A 19,138-nucleotide genomic window follows, 5' to 3' on the forward strand; every position below is an offset into this window, starting at 1 on the left:
GGAATTTCAACCCCAAACCCTGAAATGAGTGACTTTGTTTTCAACTTCTCCTCACTTAAGTTCCATTTACCAGGAAGAGCTATTAGTTGTTTTTCATGTCCCCTCTATACATCTGTGAGAGCCAACAGCATTTTCCCCTTCCTCTGTGCAGTCTTTGGGAAGTTGTGGCATAAATGGAAAAGGGAGGCAGCAGTACCAGTATTCCTTCTCCCTTCTAATCCACACAAAGCAGTTTCAGAGGACTTAACTGCATTTTTTGTTAAATACTAGCTGTAAAAAAAATAAAAAATCCTCTGGCAACTACTTTAAAAAATGTGCTAGATATACCTCAGCTATTTTATTCATGGTGGTGTGCAAGGACCTTATAGAATCATAGAATCATAAAGGTTGGAAAAGACCTCCAAAATCATCTGGTCCAACTATCCCCCTACCAGCACTATAACCCGCTAAACCATGTCCCTAAGCGCCACATCCAGACTTTACTTGAACACCCCCAGAGAAAGTGACTCCACCACCTCTCTGGGCAACCTGTTTCAATGCCTGACTGCTGTTTCTGAGAATAAATGTCTCCTAATTTCCAATGTGAACCTCCCCTGGCACACCTTGAGGCCATTCCTTCTTGTCCTATCACTGGTTATCTGTGAGACGAGGCCAACCCCCAGCTCCCCACAACCTCCTTTCAGGTAGTTGTAGAGAGCTGTAAGGTCTCCCCTGAGACTCCTCTTCTACAGACTAAACAACCCCAGTTCCCTCAGCAACTCCTCATAGGACTTGGCTTCCAAGCCCTTACCCTTCTCTCGACACGTTTCAGGGCCTCCATGTCCTTCTTGTAGTGAGGGGCCCAAAACTGAACACAGGACTCAAAGTGCAGCCTCACCAGAGCAGAGTACAGGAGGACGATCACCTCCCTGCTCCTGCTGGCTACTCTATTCCTGACACAAACCAGGATGCTGTTGGCCTTCTTGGCCACCTGGGCACGCTGCCAGCTCATGTGCAGGCAAGCATCAACCAACACCCCCAAACAATGCCAAATCTTTTTCCTCTGCATAGCTTTCCAGCCACTCTGCCCCAAGCCTGTGGTGTTGCATGGGGTTTTTGTGGCAAAAGTGCATGACCTGGCACTTAGCCATGTTGAACCTCATCCCATTGGCCTCTGCCCATTGACCTGTCCTGTCCAGATCCCTCTGCAGGGCCTCCCTACCCTCCGGCAGATTGACACTTCCCCCCAGTTTGGTGTCATCTACAAACTTACTGAGGGAGCACTCAATTCCCTCGTCCAAATCATCAATAAAGATAGATACAGAGTGGATGCCAACACCGACCCCTGGGGAACACCACTCATGACTGGTCACCAGCTGGATTTAACTCCATTCACCACTACTCTTTGGGCCTGGCTGTCCAGCCAGTTTTTAGCCTAGCAAGGAGTGTACCTGTCCAAGCCATGGGCTGACAGTTTCTCCCAGAGAGAAACTGGAAGATTGAGTAAAACACTGTGCTGAAGTCTAGGTAGACTACGTCAACATCCTTTCCCTCATCCCCCAAGCAGTTACAGAAGGAGATGAGGTTGGTCAGGTAGGACTCGGATTTCATGAACTTTCCCAAGTAAATAATGCTGCAAAGGTACTGAGGGATCTAACTCCAAATCTGGAAGGTGTACTTGAATAAACAGTGGAACAGTGTCTTGTTGCTTCTGTTTGTATGATTGTCTCGATGTTTCATAGGGAATGAAAGAGCAAGTAGCTGGAAAGATCTGACACCAAGTGTGTAAGGTTCCCATACTCTTCTACCATTTCATTGTCAACTGTTTAAAACACCAATTCAATTGCTTTCTGCAGCTTTTGAACTACTATTTTCTGAAAGAAAACATGATACATGAAGAGGATGGGGCACACTTCTTTCTAATGTTGCTTCTTAGGCTCCTTCTCTTAAGTGTCTGCTGCTACCTAGTATTAGTGATGAATATTGAGATAGTTTCACTTTGACTTGGCAATTCTTATGTGTTTATGCCCTTTGCTGGTAGTGGCTTGGTTTGAGTGATAATATACTGAGAAAGGAAGTTGGTCTGAAGGTACTAAAAGGATTGGAAACAGGAACTAGGTATTGGCAGTAGGGGTTGAGATCTGATGTCAGGAGAGTAAGAGTCATCCTGTTTCTGCTTTAATAGGACAAAGCACTGTGGACAAGTGTCAGGAAAGTCTGAGGTTTGGAAGTGTTGCTTTAATTTTATTTTTTAGGAAGGGCTGGAAAGGCTAGAGATCTCTCTGAGACGTTAAATAGTGGTAGATGCAGGTCTGGTCCTGTGTTTCCATGTTTGTGGATAAGGAGAGAGGCAATTACTTGATACAGCAAAGAGAGAGAGATGTTTGTGCCTCACTGTGAGTATGTAGTTGAGCCATTAAGTTAAACATGTCTTATTTTTGTTGATGCAAAATGTTATGTGGATTTTGTTCTGGCAGCTTTAAAGGTCAGCTGATGAGGGTTTTTTGAACATTTTCAGAGGTACCTTTTCCCAATGCTTAAAGGCAGCACCTTGTGTGTGCAAGCTTGTGAACTGTGCAAGCTTGTACTCAGCAGTCAGTTACCAAGAGAAACCCTGCCAGCTTACGCTCAGGCTGCAGCTGGGTATCTCAAACAGGCATTTGCTGGTGTCTCTTTCTAGTGTTTGGGGAAGCATGTAAAACCATAAAATTCTGCATGGATAAAACTTTTCCTTTTTGACCTCTGTAATCTGGCTACTGTGACTGGAGAGACTTCACCAGACAGGTGCAAAGGTGTCACAAGGCTCCTTGCCCAGCTGCATTACTTGCCTCTTCCTCAAGAGGTGTTTCCTACTTAACCATGCAAGCACATGGTGGTGTCACCTCTGAAGCTCACAGTGGCATTTCAGGAAACCCTGGATGTTGAAGCAAGGAAGTTAAAGGGCTGTTTTCCTGCTCGTGGTTAGGCTGCTTGCCATCCATTCTATGTTGTGTCTTTTTGCCTGTGGTATGCCAATTAGTTTAAGCCTAATATGAATGTTAGCATTTTTTAACTACCAACACATCTTTAGGCCAGTATTTTGTGGCCATGTTGCTGTAAAAGGAGACCATTCTCCAGGCTCAGGTTACACGACTTTGAAAAAAAAACTTGAAGTAAACTTTTCTGTAGGCACACTATCTTCCCAACTGAGACACAGTCAGTGTACAGAGCCCTTACTCTTTCAGAACAGGTGTGATCGCATTGTGTTTCTGTCATTGATCAGGAAACACAGATCATCCCAGTAGTCCACATGTCTGACTGGTGTCAGGGAAATTTCTTGATAGGGTGTGTCAACCATGAGTGATGAACAGCTTGCATGTCTGGACTGTTGTCATGGAGGCCTATGTGCTTTTTAGGAAAGGCAGGCCAGGAAGGTGAGGTGGTGGAGTTGTACTTTATGTGAGAGAGCAACTGGAATGCATGAAGCTCTGCCTAGGGGTGGTTGAAGAGAGAGTTGAGAGCTTATGGGTAAGGATTAGAGGACAGGCTACCATGGCTGATACTATTGTGAGTGTTTGCTACAGGCCACCTGATCAAGAAGAGGAGGTAGACGAAGCCTTCTACAGTCAGCTGGAAGTACCCTCACAATCACAGGCCCTGGTTCTTATGGGGGACTTCAACCACCCTGATATCTGCTGGAAAGACCACACAGCTTGGCAAAAACAGTCCGGGAGGTTCCTGCAGAGTAGTGATAACTTTTTGACACAGCTGGTGGAGGAGCCAACAAGGAGAGGTGTGCTGCTGGACCTTGTATTAACAAAAAAGGGCTCGCTGGAGATATGAAGGTTAGGGCAGCCATGACTTGAGTGACCATGAGATGCTGGAGTTCAGGATCTTGCAAGGGAGAAGCAGGGCAAAGAGTAGGATCGCAACCCTGGACTTCAGGAGAGCAAACTTTGGCCTCTTAGGGACCTATTTGGAAGAATCCCATGGGTGAGGGCCCTGGAAGGAAAGGGAGTGCAAAAGAGCTGGTCAGTATTCAAACATCACTTCCTTCAAGCTCAAGATCGTTGCATCCCTATGAGTAAGAATGCCAGCAAAGGGGGCAGAAGATCTGCATGGATGAAAAAGGAGCTCCTGGCAAACCTCAAACAGAAGAAGAAAGTATAGAGCATGTAGGAAAAGGGAAAGGCCACTTGGGAGGAATATAGGGACATTGTCAAAGTATGCAGGGATGTGACAAGGAAGCCCGAGGTCCATTTGAATTTAAATCTGGCAAGGGATGGCAAGAGCAACAAGAAGAGCTTCTTCACATCCATCAGTAGTAAAAGGAAGACAGGAAAATGTTGGGCCTGCTGCTGAATGGGGTGGTGCCCTGGCAATGAAGAATACAGAGAAGGCAGAGTTGCAGAACGCCTCCTTTGCTTCGGCCTTCACCGCTAAGACCAGCCCTCAAGAATCCCAGGCCCTAGAGACAAAAGAGGAAGTCTAGAGAAAGGAGGAATTCCCGTTGGTTGAGGAGGATTGTGTCAGAGATCATTTAAGCAAACTTGACATCCACAAGTCCATGGGCCCCCATGGAATGCACCCACGGGTGCACTCTCCATCAACATTTGAAAGGTCATGAAGAACAGGAGAGGTGCCTGAGGACTGGAAGAAAGCCAATGTCATGCCAGTCTTCAAAAAGGACAAGAAGGAGGATCCAGGCAACTACAGGCCAGTCAGCCTCACCTCATCCCTGGAAAGGTGATGGAACAGCTCATCTTGGAAGTCATCTCCAAGCATGTGGAGGATAAAAAGGTGATTGGGAAATAGTCAGCATGGATTCACCAAGGGGAAATCGTACTTAACCAATCTGATAGCCTTCTGTAACGGGGTGACTGGCTTGGTAGATGCAGGGACAGCAGTGGATGTTGTCTACCTTGGCTGCAGCAAGGCTTTTGACACTGTCTCCCGTAACATCCTTGTGGACAAGCTCAGGAAGTGCAGGATAGATGAGTGGACAGTGAAGTGGATTGAGGAGTGGCTAGAAGGCTGAGCTCAGAGGGTTTAGTCAGCAATGCAGGAGGTCGGTACTTGGTCCAATCTTGTTTGATTTATTCATCAGTGCCTTGGATGATGGAACAGAGTGCACCCTCAGCAAGTTTACTTATGACCCAAAGCTGGGAGGAGTGGCTGATACCCCAGAGAAATGTGCTGCCATTCAGAGGGACCCGGACAGGCTGGAGAGATGGGTGATGAGAAATCTCATGAAATTGAACAAGGGTGAGTTCAGGGTCCTGCACCTAAGGAGGAATAACCCCAAGCACCAGTACATGCTGGGGACTGACGTGCTGGAGAGCAGCTGTGCAGAGAGGAACTTGGGTGTCCTGGAGGACAGCATGCTGACCGTGAGTCAGCAATGTGCCCTTGTGGCCAAGAAGGCCAATGGTATCCTGAGGTACAATGAGAAGAGTGTTGCCAGCAGGTGAAGGGAGGTGATCCTCCTTCTCTGCTCAGCCCTGGTGAGGCCACACCTAGAGTATTGTGTCCAATTCTGGGCTCCCCAGTACAAGAGGGGCATGAAGCTACTGGTCTAAGTCCAGCACGGGGCTTCCAAGCTGATTAGAGGACTGGAGCATCTGTCATACAAGGAGAGGCTGAATGCTGGGCCTGTTTAGCTTGGAGACAAGAAGACAGAGAGATCTTATCAATGTATATGATTATCTGAAGGCAGAGTGTCAAGAGGATGGAACTGGACTATTTTCAGTGGTGCCCAGTGACAGGAAAAGAGGCAACGAGCACAAACTGAAGCACTGGATGTTCTGGCTGAATATGAAAGGGAATTTCTTTACTGTGAGGGTGACAGAGCACTGGAACGGGTTGCCCAGAGAGGCTGTGGAGTCTCCTTCTCTGGAGATATTCAAAACCCCCCTGGATGTGATCATGTGCATCATGCTCTAGGTGACCCTGCTTGGCAGGGGGTTGGACTGGATGATCTCCTTCCAACCTTAACCACTCTGTGACTGTATGCACAGTTGGATCTTCTGGTCACTGAAAATATTTGTATAGTAAGATGATAATCATTGGCGGTTACTGCTGTAATGCCCACAAAATCATGGAGTTCAAGATCCTGTGGAAACAAGGCAAATAGCAGAGCACAGATGCTGAACTTGAGGTGAGCATACTTGTTTAACCAGTAAACAAGTAGGTAGCATCTCATGGGAGGCACCTCTGAAGAGGCAAAGAGCTCTGGAAGGCTAGCAGATCTTTAAGGGCAGCATTCTCCAAGTGTAAGAGTGATCCAGAGACCAATCACGAAACAGGGAACAGAGCTTTAGTGCAAAAATACAGAATTCAAGAATTGGAAGCAAGACCAAGCTACAAAGGAGAAATCCAGAAGCAAGACCAGAAAGAAAGGAGAAATCCAGAAGCAAGGCATATACAGATGGTTTGAGGGAAATGAAAGCTTGCCTGTAATTGACACTTCTAAGGGACATCAAAGACAACTAGAACATCTTCAGCCATTGTATGATTTCAAAAGCTGATCAAGGAAAATATGGGCTTACTACTGAATGAAGTAAACAAATTTGTAACAACAGACACTTTCCAAATGGAACTAGTATAATAGATTCTTATTATCTTTGTTGGGAAAAGTATTGGTGAGAGAGAAAAACTGACTTGTTGAAAAGATTCTTAGCTCACAACTGTGAATTGAGCTTTGTACTTTTATTGCGATAGGATTCATACCCTTGAGGTTTGGAAGAGAACCTGTGCTGAAATGGTAAAATGAACTTCATGTTGTAACTGATTTTTTTTACTATTTACATGCAAGAAAATCAGCTTATAGTAGGGCATCAGAACTTCTGTGAATGCTCCTCAGGTGAACTTAATGACTATGTGAGGAATCCTGCAGATATTACCTGCCTTTTTTAAACTACTGTACCAGCCTTTGTGAAATGATGTTTGTCAGAGCTCTCTGATAAGAGGGAATGGTCTACTCAGATAAGAGAGCTGTAAATACTATAGGATGGTTTAGATTGGGCAAGGTATACATAGACATATTTCAGCACACTTCGTCTTTGACGTACTTGGACTATAATATGTTTGGTACCTGGTAAGTCAAATGGCATAAAAGTTAGCTTTTTCAGTCATTTTTTCTAGTTTATGATTGATACCTACATTCATAATGTATGTATCTCGAGCTCTGATCTTAAGGATGTTCTTGACTAATTTTCTTTCCCAAAAAAAATCCCAATTGGTGAGCCTACTTATATGACTAGAGTGAATTGGCTCAGGTGAATAAGGCGGAAAGTAAATTAATTGAGAGTTCACTTAACTGTAGTTGTATCAGTTTGTGTACTGTGGCCCTTGCAGGCTAAGGACCTCTCAAGAAAACTGAAGTTTAAGTTTATCCAGGTCCTACTGTTGAATGTGGCTGATGTCAAAGTTGCCTGTCTCTGCATATCATGAACATTTAATTCACTCCCAATCAATGCACCTTTAGAGAAATGTTTTCTGTTCTTGATAGCTGTACTTGAAAATTGTTGATGAACCAACCATGTAAATATCATCTTGTTAGGGAACTTCACTTTCAGAGCATTCTGATGACATTTATGAAGAGCTTTATACGAATGCAATGTATGTAGATGAAAAACAAAAGCTGCACATTTTTTCATTTGTAGCCTGCAAGCCTAAAAACCTTAATTTTAGTCTTGTGTTCCTACAGTATGATCATTGGTTCTCAATACCAATGTGCACGTTACATACAGCTACATAAAGCTGTAGTGACAAGTTCTTGAACCCTCAAAATTCTTTTAACATCTACGGTGTTTGGGGAAGTTGGAGATGCTACACATATGGAAAGGGGTACACCTGTTTGCAAGCTGAAAGGAAGCTATGTAGCCTGCCTTTACACTGAAAGTAAATCTATCAGAGGAGATATTAATTTACTTTGATTTTGTATTTCAGACAACTGTGCAGTGTTCAGTCATTCTGCCAAAGCAGTAACAGCCTGGATGGACTGAAGTTTGAGTCCTCACAAGGAAGAGTGGACTACTTCCAAATTTCCAGAGGGGATAATATCTTCGAATACCATGAAAAGTATGAAAGAATGGTGTAAACATTGACCAATTACAATGTATAAGACAGCTTTTGTAATCTTGGTCATGCTTAGTAATCTACAAAATAGTGAAAGTTAGGTTTTGAGTATGTTTTAAACTTGGAATACCTGTACTATATCATTTCATTGGACAGTAGAAAGCAGATTCACAAGTATGGTATTTGCTTTGCTATTTCTGCATCTTATTGTTTCGTCTGATGGGGATACTGGTTACCATTCACTTCAGAAACAAACCAGAAAAATTAGTATGTAATTTCATAATAAAATTATACTATTTTTATACATTATCCATATTTTTATTTCAGTATTTTTGATACGCAGTTTTTTTGTTTGTGTGCTAGAAGAAACAGTTTAATAGTAGGAATCACCGAATGGTTTGAGTTGGAAGGGCCCTTAATGGTAATCCAGTTCCAACCTTCCTGCCATGGGCAGGGACACCTTCCAGGTTGCTCAAAGCCCTATCCAGCCTGGCCTTGAACATTTTCAGGGATGGGGCATCCACAATAATAATAATAATCATAATAATAATAATCCTTATCATCATGGTTCTTTCACAGCTGCAGTTGTGTCATGAATGAGCAGTCTTATTACAAAAAATGTTAGCAAATGCCTATGCCAAATTTGTGCCTGAAGATGCAGTTATGTGATTTACAGAACTATACAGAAAGGTACATCGCTGCCAAGGGCCTGAACACCGTGCTGGCCTTTTGCTGCTTCACTGACCTGAACAACCCTGGCTTTAGTTTCTATTTTAAATGATGAATGTACTTGAGTGCTTTGAATGTATGCATTTATTAAAATAGTTTGTCTTCAATAAAATAACGTGCTGATTCTTGTCAAAAAAATAAAACAAACATATCCTTCTCTGAACAGTGTGGAAAATTGATTTATTTTTTTCTGTATACATACTTCTAGTCATCCAGTGTGAATTTTGCTTGTCTAGCACTGACTTGCCCTTCATGGAACGAGTTGTGATACTTTGTAAACACCACTTATTTACAGTAATTTTGGAACATACTGTACAACTTTGAATATATTGTGCTGCTTAGAACTTAAGATTCTACATCCATGAAACATCAATGATCACTGAAACAAAAGTGGATCAGAATGCAAAACAAGCTAAACAAGGAAAAAAACAGAAACATGAAAGGTACAGATTCTCCTAATAGTCACAGAATCACAGAATCATTTAGGTTGGGAAACCTCCAAGATCACCTAGTCCAACCTCTGACCTAACGCCAACAAGTCCTCTGCTAAACCATATCACTAAGCCCTACATTTAAATATCTTCTAAATACCTCCAGGGATGTTGACTCAACTACTTCCCTGGGCAGCCTATTCCAATGCCTAACAACCCTTTCAGTAAAGAAGTTTTTCCTAATATCCAACCTAAACCTCCCCTGGCGCAACTTTACCCCATTCCCCTTCGTCCTGTCACCAGGCACATGGGAGAATAGACGCCACTTTGCTACAGCCTGCTTTAAGGTACCTACAGAGTGATAAGGTCACCCCTGAACCTCCTCTTCTCCATGCTAAACAATTGCTCAGCCACTCCTCGTAAGACTTGTTCTCCAGACCCCTCACCATCTTCGTTGCCCTTCTCTGGGCTCTCTCGAGCACCTCGATGTCGTTCCTGTAGCAAGGGGCCCAAAACTGAACATAGTACTCAAGGTGCAACCTCACCAGAGCCAAGTACAGGGGGACAATCATTTCCCCAGCCCTGCTGGCCACACTGTTTCTTAGGCAAGCCAGGATGCTGTTGGCCAACTTGACCACCTGAGCACACTGCTGGCTCATATTAGCTGACTGTCAACCAATACTCCCAGGTCCTTCTCTGCCAGGCATCTTTCCAACCACTCATCTCCCAGCCTGTAGCACTGCTTGGGGTTGTTGTGCCCCAGGTGCAGGACCCGACACTTGGTCTTGTTGAACTTCATGCAGTTGACCTCAGCCCATCGGTCCAGCCTATCCAGATCCTCCTGCAGTGCCTTCCTACCCTCGAGCAGATTGACACATGTGCATAGCTTGGTGTCATCTGCAAACTTACTGAGGGTGCACTCAATGCCCTCGTCCAGATCATTGATAAAAGATATTGAAGAGAACTGGCCCTAGTACTGAGCCCTGGGGGATGCCACTAGTGTCCGTCTTCTGACTGGATTTAACTCCATTTACCACGACTCTTTGGGCCCAGATATCCGGCCAGTTTCTAACCCAACAAAGCATACAGCAGTCCAAGCCAAGAGCAGCCAGTTTCTTGAGGAGAATGCTGTGGGAAACAGTGTCAAAAGCCTTACTGAAATCAAGGTAGACCACATCCACAGCCTTCCCCTCATTCACTAAGCACATCACTTTGTCATAGAAGGAGATCAGGTTCATCAAGCAGGACCTGCCTTTCATAAATCCACGCTGACTGGGTCTGATCACCTGCTTGCCCTGTAAGTGCCGCATGATGACACTCAAGATAACCTGCTCCATGAGCTTCCCTGGCACTGAGGTTGTACTGACAGGCCTGTAGTTTCCCAGCCCTTCTTGTAGATGGACATCACATTTGCTAGCTGCCAGTCAACTGGGACCTCTCCTGCCTGATAGCCAGGACTGCTGATAAATGATGGGAAGTGGCTTGGCCAGTTCTTCTGCCAGTTCTCTCAGTACCCTCAGGTGGATCCCATCCGGCCCCATTGACTTGCATACATTTAAGTGGAGTAGCAGTTCACCAACCATTTCCTTGTGGATTGCGAGGGCCACAATCTGCTCCCCATCCCCTTCCACCAGCTCAGGGGACTCGGTATCCAGAGAACAACTGGTCTTGCCCCTAAAGACTGAGGCATTAAAGCACCTCAGCCATTTCCTCATCTCTTGTCACTAATTCTCCTAATAACATTGAAAAATAAACAAACAAAATACATACCCAAAATAAATAAATAATTAAATATATATATATATCCAAAGGGGTTCGTGCAGTTAGCTTGCTAACGTTTACCTTGTTAGTCATGTTCTGTTAGATAGCCACTCTTCCTGTGAAGCCCTTTATAGATGGACACTTTCCTCCCTAGCAAAAATAGTATACATGTAGGTGCTTTTAAGATACTGGGGAAAATAGATTAATCAATTTACCATATTTTCTGGTCTGTTTTTTCAACAACTTAAACTGCAGGTGCCAGACCTTGAAGCTTGACAGGGACAAGGCTACAAATGCAACATTCCTTTTGCTGTTTATGGTATCTAGCCAAATCAGCTGTCTGACCTTAGCAGTAATTTTCATTGCTGTGTTATTTTAGCCACTTAGTGAAATGGTTTGGAGCCATCAAGTTCATGCTCTGATGCTCTAAGAAAATGCTGTTTCTTGGATTCTGTTTTCAATCTCTTGATTTTTAAAATTCCATAGTGACATATAATCATGGCATTAATTTTTTTGTTTAGTATACTGAGTACTTACGGTATTGCAGGACACTTGCTCAGGACAGGTCCATGGTTACTGTTACCTTTCCACTATAAATTTCTTGCCTACACAGCAAGGATAGACTATACATATTTGCCCTGTCAACACAAGCATGGTATTTGAAGGTGTCTCCTGCAGAATTAATACACAGAATGTCAGTACCATGGTGTTAGTATGCAATGTGTTTTTGCAAAGTTTCATACATTTCATACTCCTTGAATTATGTGGGAACATGTTTATTCATCAGATTACACCATGAAGATGGTAACTGATGAGAGGAATTTAGGTAGTGCTTAATTATATAAAGATAGCAATATAACCAATTTTAATTTATTTCTAAGCACTTATAAGTGCTTTGTGGTAGGAAATAGGTATGGTGGAGAAGAAGACACAAATTTAAGGTACTGTGTTATTAATACCAAGTAAACATTCTAGCAGAGAACTGTGGCAGTTCATAAACTGTCTCTGGTAAAAAAGAAACAGTGACATGCAGAAGACTTCATTGCTGGAAATTACCTTTCTTCCATTTGACTGCCATGTTTGTTTGTTTGTTTCCATGCTCCGTGCCAGTTTTATTTTTTACAATTATTATTCATCAGATTTGGGTTGACTTCATCTAGTACGTAACATCCTGTGCTCTATTTTGTGACCAGGACAAGGAGTAGTGGTCACAAGATGGAGCACAGGAAGTTCTGTACCAACATGCAAAAGAACTTCTTCACGGTGAGGGTGACGGAGCACTGGAACTGGCTGCCCAGGGAGGTTGTGGAATCTCCTTCTCTGGAGATATTTAAGGCCCATCTGGATGCCTACCTGGGCAGCCTGCTCTAAGGAACCTGCTTTGGCAGAGAGATTGGGCCCAATGATCTTTCGAGGTCCCTTCGAACCCCTTCTATTCTGTGATTCTATGATAACACACTGCCACTACATCTTAGCAACAGAATCAGTCTTAACAAATAGCTTGAAGTTCTTGGAAAATTACTTCTTGCCTGTTGTCATCTTCAAAAAGTTCAGACTCCAAAATGAACACATCTCAAGGGTGTCTGCTGCCACTGCTCCTCTTACAGTAACGTTATGTCTTCCTCATGCTACCAATGAACTAGTATATATTTGCAGTTTTATACTCACACCTCATGTAACAAATACTGTGTGTTTTTTTTTGTTTTTTTTTTTTTTTTTAAAATGCTTCTTCAGCAGGAACTTTCAGGATCTGATTGGTTTCTATGTGCATGTTTCCCAGTGTGTTACATTTTAAAGCTTCATTTAAACAACAAATGTTTACCACAGGTACATAAATTGTAAGATCCAAAGGAAATGAAACAGCTTCTCTAAATTGCACATGTCATGCAAGATAGATTATAACTGTGCAAAGCCTGTTGAAGTTTTAGCTAATGAAGTTTTAACCATATGTGTTTCAAACCTACTTATAATTCAGTGAAATTGTCCTAAATTAACTCACTGATTTGTATGGCTTTAGGCAGAAGGAGATCATCCCTGGACAGCAGCACAGGAAGAATGGGTCTGTTTCTCTTACATCATTTTTCTTGGGGATATATGGAAATGCATCTGGGAAGCAGTGGGTGTTTTAGAAATAAATAACTGAAATCATAACTTTTTTTCCCCATGTATAGGGAGGCAAGACTGAACAGAAGTGAATAATTGTAAATAGCACAGTTGCACGATGCAGGAGAAGTGCAAGTATTAGCTAAGGACTAGGAAGGATCATTAGCCAATTGATTCCTTGTAAAAATTTCCACTGGGCACCAAAGGAAATGCCAGAGCATGGAAATAAATGAACTGTCCAGATCCATGCACACAACATGGAGAACTGTCACTGAGGAGTGAGATCAATATGCAAGTAACAACATGTCAGGCGTCAGATCTCCTTCCACGTTGACTGAGGAGAGCTCTTGTAGTGAGTTTACGTGGCAAGGTGTTGGTAGCAGGGGGCCACAGGGGTGGCTTCTGTGAGAAGAATCTAGACACTGCCCCATGTTAGATAAGGGCCCTGCTGCTGACCAGAGCCAAGCCAATAAGCTATGTTGTTTGAGCCTGTGTGAGAGCATACTGAAGAAAGGGAAAAGAAAAAGACAAAGAAAAAGACAAAGACAAAGACAAGAAAAAGACAAAGACAAAGACAAAGACAAAGAAAAAGAAAAAGAAAAAGAAAAAGAAAAAGAAAAAGAAAAAGAAAAAGAAAAAGAAAAAGAAAAAGAAAAAGAAAAAGAAAAAGAAAAAGAAAAAGAAAAAGAAAAAGAAAAAGAAAAAGAAAAAAGAAAACACTGCTTCACAGCAGCTGGGTGAGAGGAATGAGAAACAGCCTTATAGGCAACAAGGTCAGTGAAGGAGGAGGAGAGGTGCTTCGGGTGCCAGAGCAGATATCTCTTGAGGCCTGTGGTGAGATCCCTGGTGGAGCAGGCTGTCCCCCTGCAGCCCATGGGTCCCCCATGGAGCAGATCTCCACGCTGCAGCCCCCCCATGGGTGGAGGAGCCCCCGATGGAGCAGGTGGATGTGGCCTGGAGGAGGCTGCGGCCCATGGAGAGCCCCCGCAGGAGCAGGCCCCGGGCCGGAGCTGCAGCCCATGGAGAGGAGCCCATGTGGAGCAGGGGCAGAGAGGCACCAAGAAGGAGTGGTGGAGATGAAGTTCTACAGACTGACCACAACCCGCAGTCCAGTCCCCCTGTTCCCCTGCGCTGCACGGGGGGAGGAGCTGGAAGAGCTCAGATGGGGGGAAGGAAGGTGTTTTTGGTTTCTTTCCTTTGGTTCTCACTTGTCTAGCCTGGTAGTAGTAGTAGTTAGGCCGGAAATCTTCCTGTCTCCCTATGCTGAGTCTGCTTTGCCCATCACGATCCTTGTTGAGCGATCTCCCTGTCCTTGTCTCAACCCTTGAGCCCTTTGCATCGTATTTTCTCTCCCTTTCTCTTTGAGGAGGGGGAGTGAGAGAGTGGCCGTGATGGAGCTCGGCTGCCCACCCACCGAAAAGCACTGCAGCTGCAAAATACTGGAAAAGTTTTCAGAAGCAACAAGGTGTTTAACAAGGAAATGTATAGTTTCCTTTTTCAGGCTTCCTAAATAATTGGGCTTATTTCATATTCCCAACTCGGAGGAGGAGTGTATTGGGTCTGGCTGGAATGTTAATTTTCCCAGCAGTAGCCCATACAGTGCCGTACTCTGTACTTGTAGCTGGAACAGCAGTGTTATCACACCAGTGTTGTGTCTACTGCTGAGCAGCACTGGCACAGTATTAGGCCTTTCTCTAACCCTCCTAGGGGGTGGGCAAAAGGTGAGGAGAGAAACTTCACTAGGGCAGCTGGCCTAAACCAATCAAAGGGATATTCCATACCATGTGATGTCACACTCAGCAATAAAAGGTGGAAACAGGAAGAAGAGGGGAGGGGTGGGCTCTCGTTTGGAAGACGTCGGTCCTCCTCTCGAACACCGGCTGCGTGCGTTGAGGCCTTGCTTCAAGGACGTGGTCAATCATCGCTCATTTGTGGGAAGTAGAGAGTAATTTCTTTCCTCTGCACTTCCATATAGCCTTCATTTATTTTGTTTGTTTGTTTTCCTCCCTTCTTTTTATTTTCCTTTTTTCCCCTCCCTTTCCCCTTTCCCTTTTTATTTCCCCTTAGTTAAATTGTTTAGTTCATGGTAGTCTTTAGTTAATTATTATAATTATTTCCCTTTAATTAAATTATCCTTATCTCAACCCGTGAGTTGTTCTTTGCTTTACTTCTCCCCCTCCTCATCTAAAGGAGGGGGAGTGAGAGAGCGGTTGTGGGGTTTAGCTGCCCAGTACGGTAAAACCACCACAAGGAGAATTGTTGATTTCACCTTCTTTTTTCTTACTTGGAAATCAAAGGTGAACAGCTCTAAAAGTAAGGGGAACATATCAGAAGCAAGCTTTTTTTGCTTGTAATCCTTTCTTAAGGAAAAGATTTATCACACACCTTCCACAGATGTAGGGGGGCAGAGAATAATTTTGGAACTACTCCAATTAAAGTCAGCTTGGGGAGAGTGGTACTTCTCTACTTGTTTCTGAGACATTCGCATTAGCAACAGAGAGTGTTGTGTTGCCGCTGCCAGGGGCCTACGGTGATGACTTCAGAAACAGAACTGAATGATGTCACTGGGACACCTTGGTAACAGCTGCCTCTGAGCAAGTTTAGTGAGGAGGGACAGAGAAGTGTGCTGGATGAAACCACGTGAGGACTTGTGGATCCCACGTTGAGGTGCATCGAGAGGGCCCACCCTTCTGTAAGTGTTTGGATGCTTCATTTTAGTCTTCTGTAGTTTGTGTCAAGTCCTTTCACAAGCATGAAGTTTGGTACTTTGACTCAGTGATGTAGCTGCACAGAGTGACAGGTGCAACATGTGGCTGAGGGCCTCTGCAGGTTCTCTCTTTCCCACACACGATCAAGAAAGAAGGGTAGACAAATAAGAGTGTGCTGTGGTCCTGCCATAGACCTCAAGTACTACAGCATAAACAAGAGACTTAAAAGTAGCCCATCACATGAAACTTCAGGACAGCAATGCACTTCATCAGCTGGTCTGGCCTGTTGAGTGGAGTGTCTCAGGATGGAGTGTATGAAGATGCACTCCATCTGCTTTCAGATTAGCACTTGCAGTGAGCAAGCTGCCTGGCCTTAACATTTTTCATTTCATTTTTCACCCGACTTTTGCTGGTTCTTCTTGGTCTTGAAAAAAAAAAAAAAAAAAAAAAAAAAAGTGAACTCAGATCAAAATAGAAGGATTTCCTTTTCATTAATTCCATGTTCTTAACTTGACAGATTTGGTTATTGACGTAGAAGGGACATATCTGGCCTGACTGCAACACCCATGCTCGCAGTGTGGACAGTTCTCATAAAGGTGATTCAGGGTAGTTTCTGGAAACGAAGACATCAGATGGCAAAGGTAATCTCCAAAATTTTTTTTTTTTTTTTTTTTTTTTTTTTGTGCTAATGCAGGAAAGGCAAGTAAGAGTAAAAGTAAGAGTCCAGATAGTGTAAGAAGCAGCAGCTGTGAAGGAAACTTCCTTCTGGCTGATATGGCTCCATATCTAGTTGTGGAGGTCATAGTGCAGGTGGAAGCATGTTCTCGTCCAAATACTTAGCTCTCTGTTTTCACAACAGGTCTAGCAGCAGAATGTCTTTGAAACAACTGTGCCTGTGACCAAGTTCATGCATCGTGGTAGACAAGGTAAAAGCTCTGGACAAGCAAAGGGGAGGGATGGATGGGCATGCAATACGATCACTTCAATCTTATCTCTCTAAGAAACCTTACTGAGAAAACAAAACAGAACAGAACAAAACAGAAGAGAACAAATGAAACAAACAGCTAGCTTGCTGGAGACATTGTCTGGGAAACAGTGAAAACACTTGCAGACAAAAACATATCCAAGGACTAACACTATGAGCTTGATTCTAAACCAACATCCTCAACTCAAACTCTTGTTTATGTTCATTACAGACTGGTAGAATAACATGTCACATTTGATGACTTTGCAGCATAGATGTCAGGAATGCAGCTTGGGATCACCTGCTTCTACTTAGAGTTCAGTCTGAAGGGATGAGCAAGTAATTGTTCCTGGGCTGATGGAAATCTGTTCTAAAGTCTGTTTTCTAACACTCTTCTAGATGCTTCTCTGTCCATCGCTCTGACCTGCCAACTCTGGTGCAAGTGTGCAGTTGTGGCGAGAGGGATTTCCTAGTCCTGATTTGACCTGGTGGACACCAACTTTCCTACTCAATTGCCGATGTTGCTGAGGAGGCAGCAGTATCGAAGCCCTTGTTGATGAAGATAGAACAAGTCTGGGGAGGCTTTGGCATTTCTGCACAATGCTGCTTCCTGATTGTGACCCAAGACGCAGATTCTGAACTAGGCAAAGTAAGCTAGAGTAAGCTAGACTGCATGTCCTGGTAATTTTCTTTTCTTTATTTATTTTTCATTCATCGCTTGTAAGAAAATCTAAATCTTTCAACCATTTGTTTGAAAACACAGTTTTATGGAAATGATTGTGGGTGTGCTCCTTAACCTTGTTTGGAACCTGTTTAACCTCGCTTCAGTTAGAGGAGACTTGTGCTCAAATTTATGCTTCCCATGATCAAGTGGCATCCTTTTTCCTTTTGGTATTCTTGACTTTGGCGCTTGCAAGTGAGGTTGAAAAGAGTTCTCAGTATGATTCTTCTTTTCCTTTGCAGTATCCCAAACTCCAGATTACATCTGATCTTCATCTCTGATCTGAAAAGCTTCGCAGGCCAAAAGAGAATTGAGATGAGGAGTGAAATACAGAATGCTGGTGAATATTTCCAGTTCCCACCCGTAAGTTTTGTGAGAGAAGCAGGTGCGTTGCTGTAGTGGTAGGAAGTCAATAAGATAACGATCATGCCCTTGAAGGCGAGTAATGGTATAAAGATGAAGAATGCAAGGCCCTGGTTAAAGACAGTCTTTAGGCTGCTTCTGGATCAGCAGTTTGTTTGGTTCTTGCACAGCCTCATCTCCACTTGCTTAGAAGCTGTGAAGATGGGAAGAACACTTGGTGTTTTTCATCCACTCTCAACCTCATCTCCATTTACTCCGAAGCTGTGAATATTGGAAGTACACTTGGTTCTTCCAATGATGTGAAGAGCCAAGTGTCTTGGGTCTTCCATCAACTCAGAGATATCAAGAGAATAAGGTATTTGCTTGATAGGACAGTACTTAATTTAGGTATTTATTAAGTGAAGAAGAACACTGAAACCAGCCAAAGTCGTATCAGACATGGTAAGGCCATGCTTCTGTTAGGAAGTAATTCAGAGTGCTTCCATGGTGTACTTTGGACAGATTAACTCTGGTCCTCTGGACTAAGCACCCCCAAGAGACAATTCTCTGAAAAATCTCTCGGAATGATCTGTCCTTATCTCTTACACTGTAGTCTCCATTAGGAAAGGATAAATATTCATTGCCCATGTGGAAAGGAGCTCCTCATGTAGTTGTTTCTAACCAAAATCTCCTTCTTGTGTTCTGTTGACAGAAACCACTTGGCAAGCCAAGCCAAATCACCGAAAATGGAAGTAGTGGAACTACTTCCAAACCGTGCTGCTGCTTCTAAACCAAACTGCAGTGTAGGTGGGGACAGAGCAAGGGGACACAAGCCAGCCAGGGCGAAATTGAAAGTCACCTGTCTGAGCCGCGGAAGGAAGTCAGCGTTTCCCAGTTTGAGACTGTTCCCTGACTGGTACCACAGCAGCTGGAACGCTTCCGATTGCTGCTGATGGATTCCCATGGATCAGCCAGTGACACAAGCTGCCAGAGCGACTGAAGCGATCTGGAGTTACGCTTCTCCCCCTTCTGCGTTCAGATCCGTGAAAGGAAGGAGAAGAGGGGAGAAGAAGAGGGGAGAAGAGAAGACAGGGGGAAAGAAAAGGACAAGAAGGGAGGGAAGGGGAGGGAAGGGGAGGGAAAGGGAGGGGAGGGCAGGGCAGGGCAGGGGCATGTAGGGCATTATAGGGGAGAGTAGGCTAGTGTAGGATAGTGTTGGGATAGTGTAGGATAGTGAGGGGAGTGTAGGGGAGGGGAGTGTAGGGGAGGGGAGTGTAGGGGAGGATAGTGTAGGGAGGGGAGTGCAGGGGAGGGGAGTGCAGGGGAGATGAGCATAGAGGAG

General features: G+C 43.9%; 1 protein-coding gene and 1 long non-coding RNA gene across 3 annotated transcripts in view; both read left to right on the forward strand.

Annotated features, from left to right (window-relative positions):
- MTAP (methylthioadenosine phosphorylase) overlaps positions 1 to 8,929 on the forward strand; it is a 37,716-nt gene extending 28,787 nt beyond the window's left edge. Inside the window, exon 8 of the mRNA XM_021270650.4 lies at positions 7,909 to 8,929. Coding sequence (XP_021126325.2) covers positions 7,909 to 7,947 — 39 coding nt within the window. The 3' untranslated portion in view covers positions 7,948 to 8,929. The remainder of the gene's footprint in view (positions 1 to 7,908) is intronic.
- Positions 8,930 to 13,815: 4,886 nt separating this feature from the next.
- Positions 13,816 to 18,933, forward strand: LOC140000723 (uncharacterized). 2 transcript variants are annotated; one of them, XR_011805896.1, is made up of 7 exons: positions 13,816 to 15,006; positions 15,583 to 15,753; positions 16,287 to 16,410; positions 16,629 to 16,695; positions 17,133 to 17,382; positions 17,697 to 17,839; positions 18,509 to 18,933. It is a non-coding gene; the product is annotated as an uncharacterized lncRNA (long non-coding RNA). The 2 variants fall into 2 exon arrangements; XR_011805895.1 differs by having other exon boundaries at positions 17,697 to 17,817; positions 18,509 to 18,929.
- The last annotated feature ends 205 nt before the right edge of the window (positions 18,934 to 19,138 follow it).

The sequence above is a fragment of the Anas platyrhynchos genome, chromosome Z (genome assembly GCF_047663525.1).
Source record: "Anas platyrhynchos isolate ZD024472 breed Pekin duck chromosome Z, IASCAAS_PekinDuck_T2T, whole genome shotgun sequence".
NCBI lineage: Eukaryota > Metazoa > Chordata > Aves > Anseriformes > Anatidae > Anas > Anas platyrhynchos.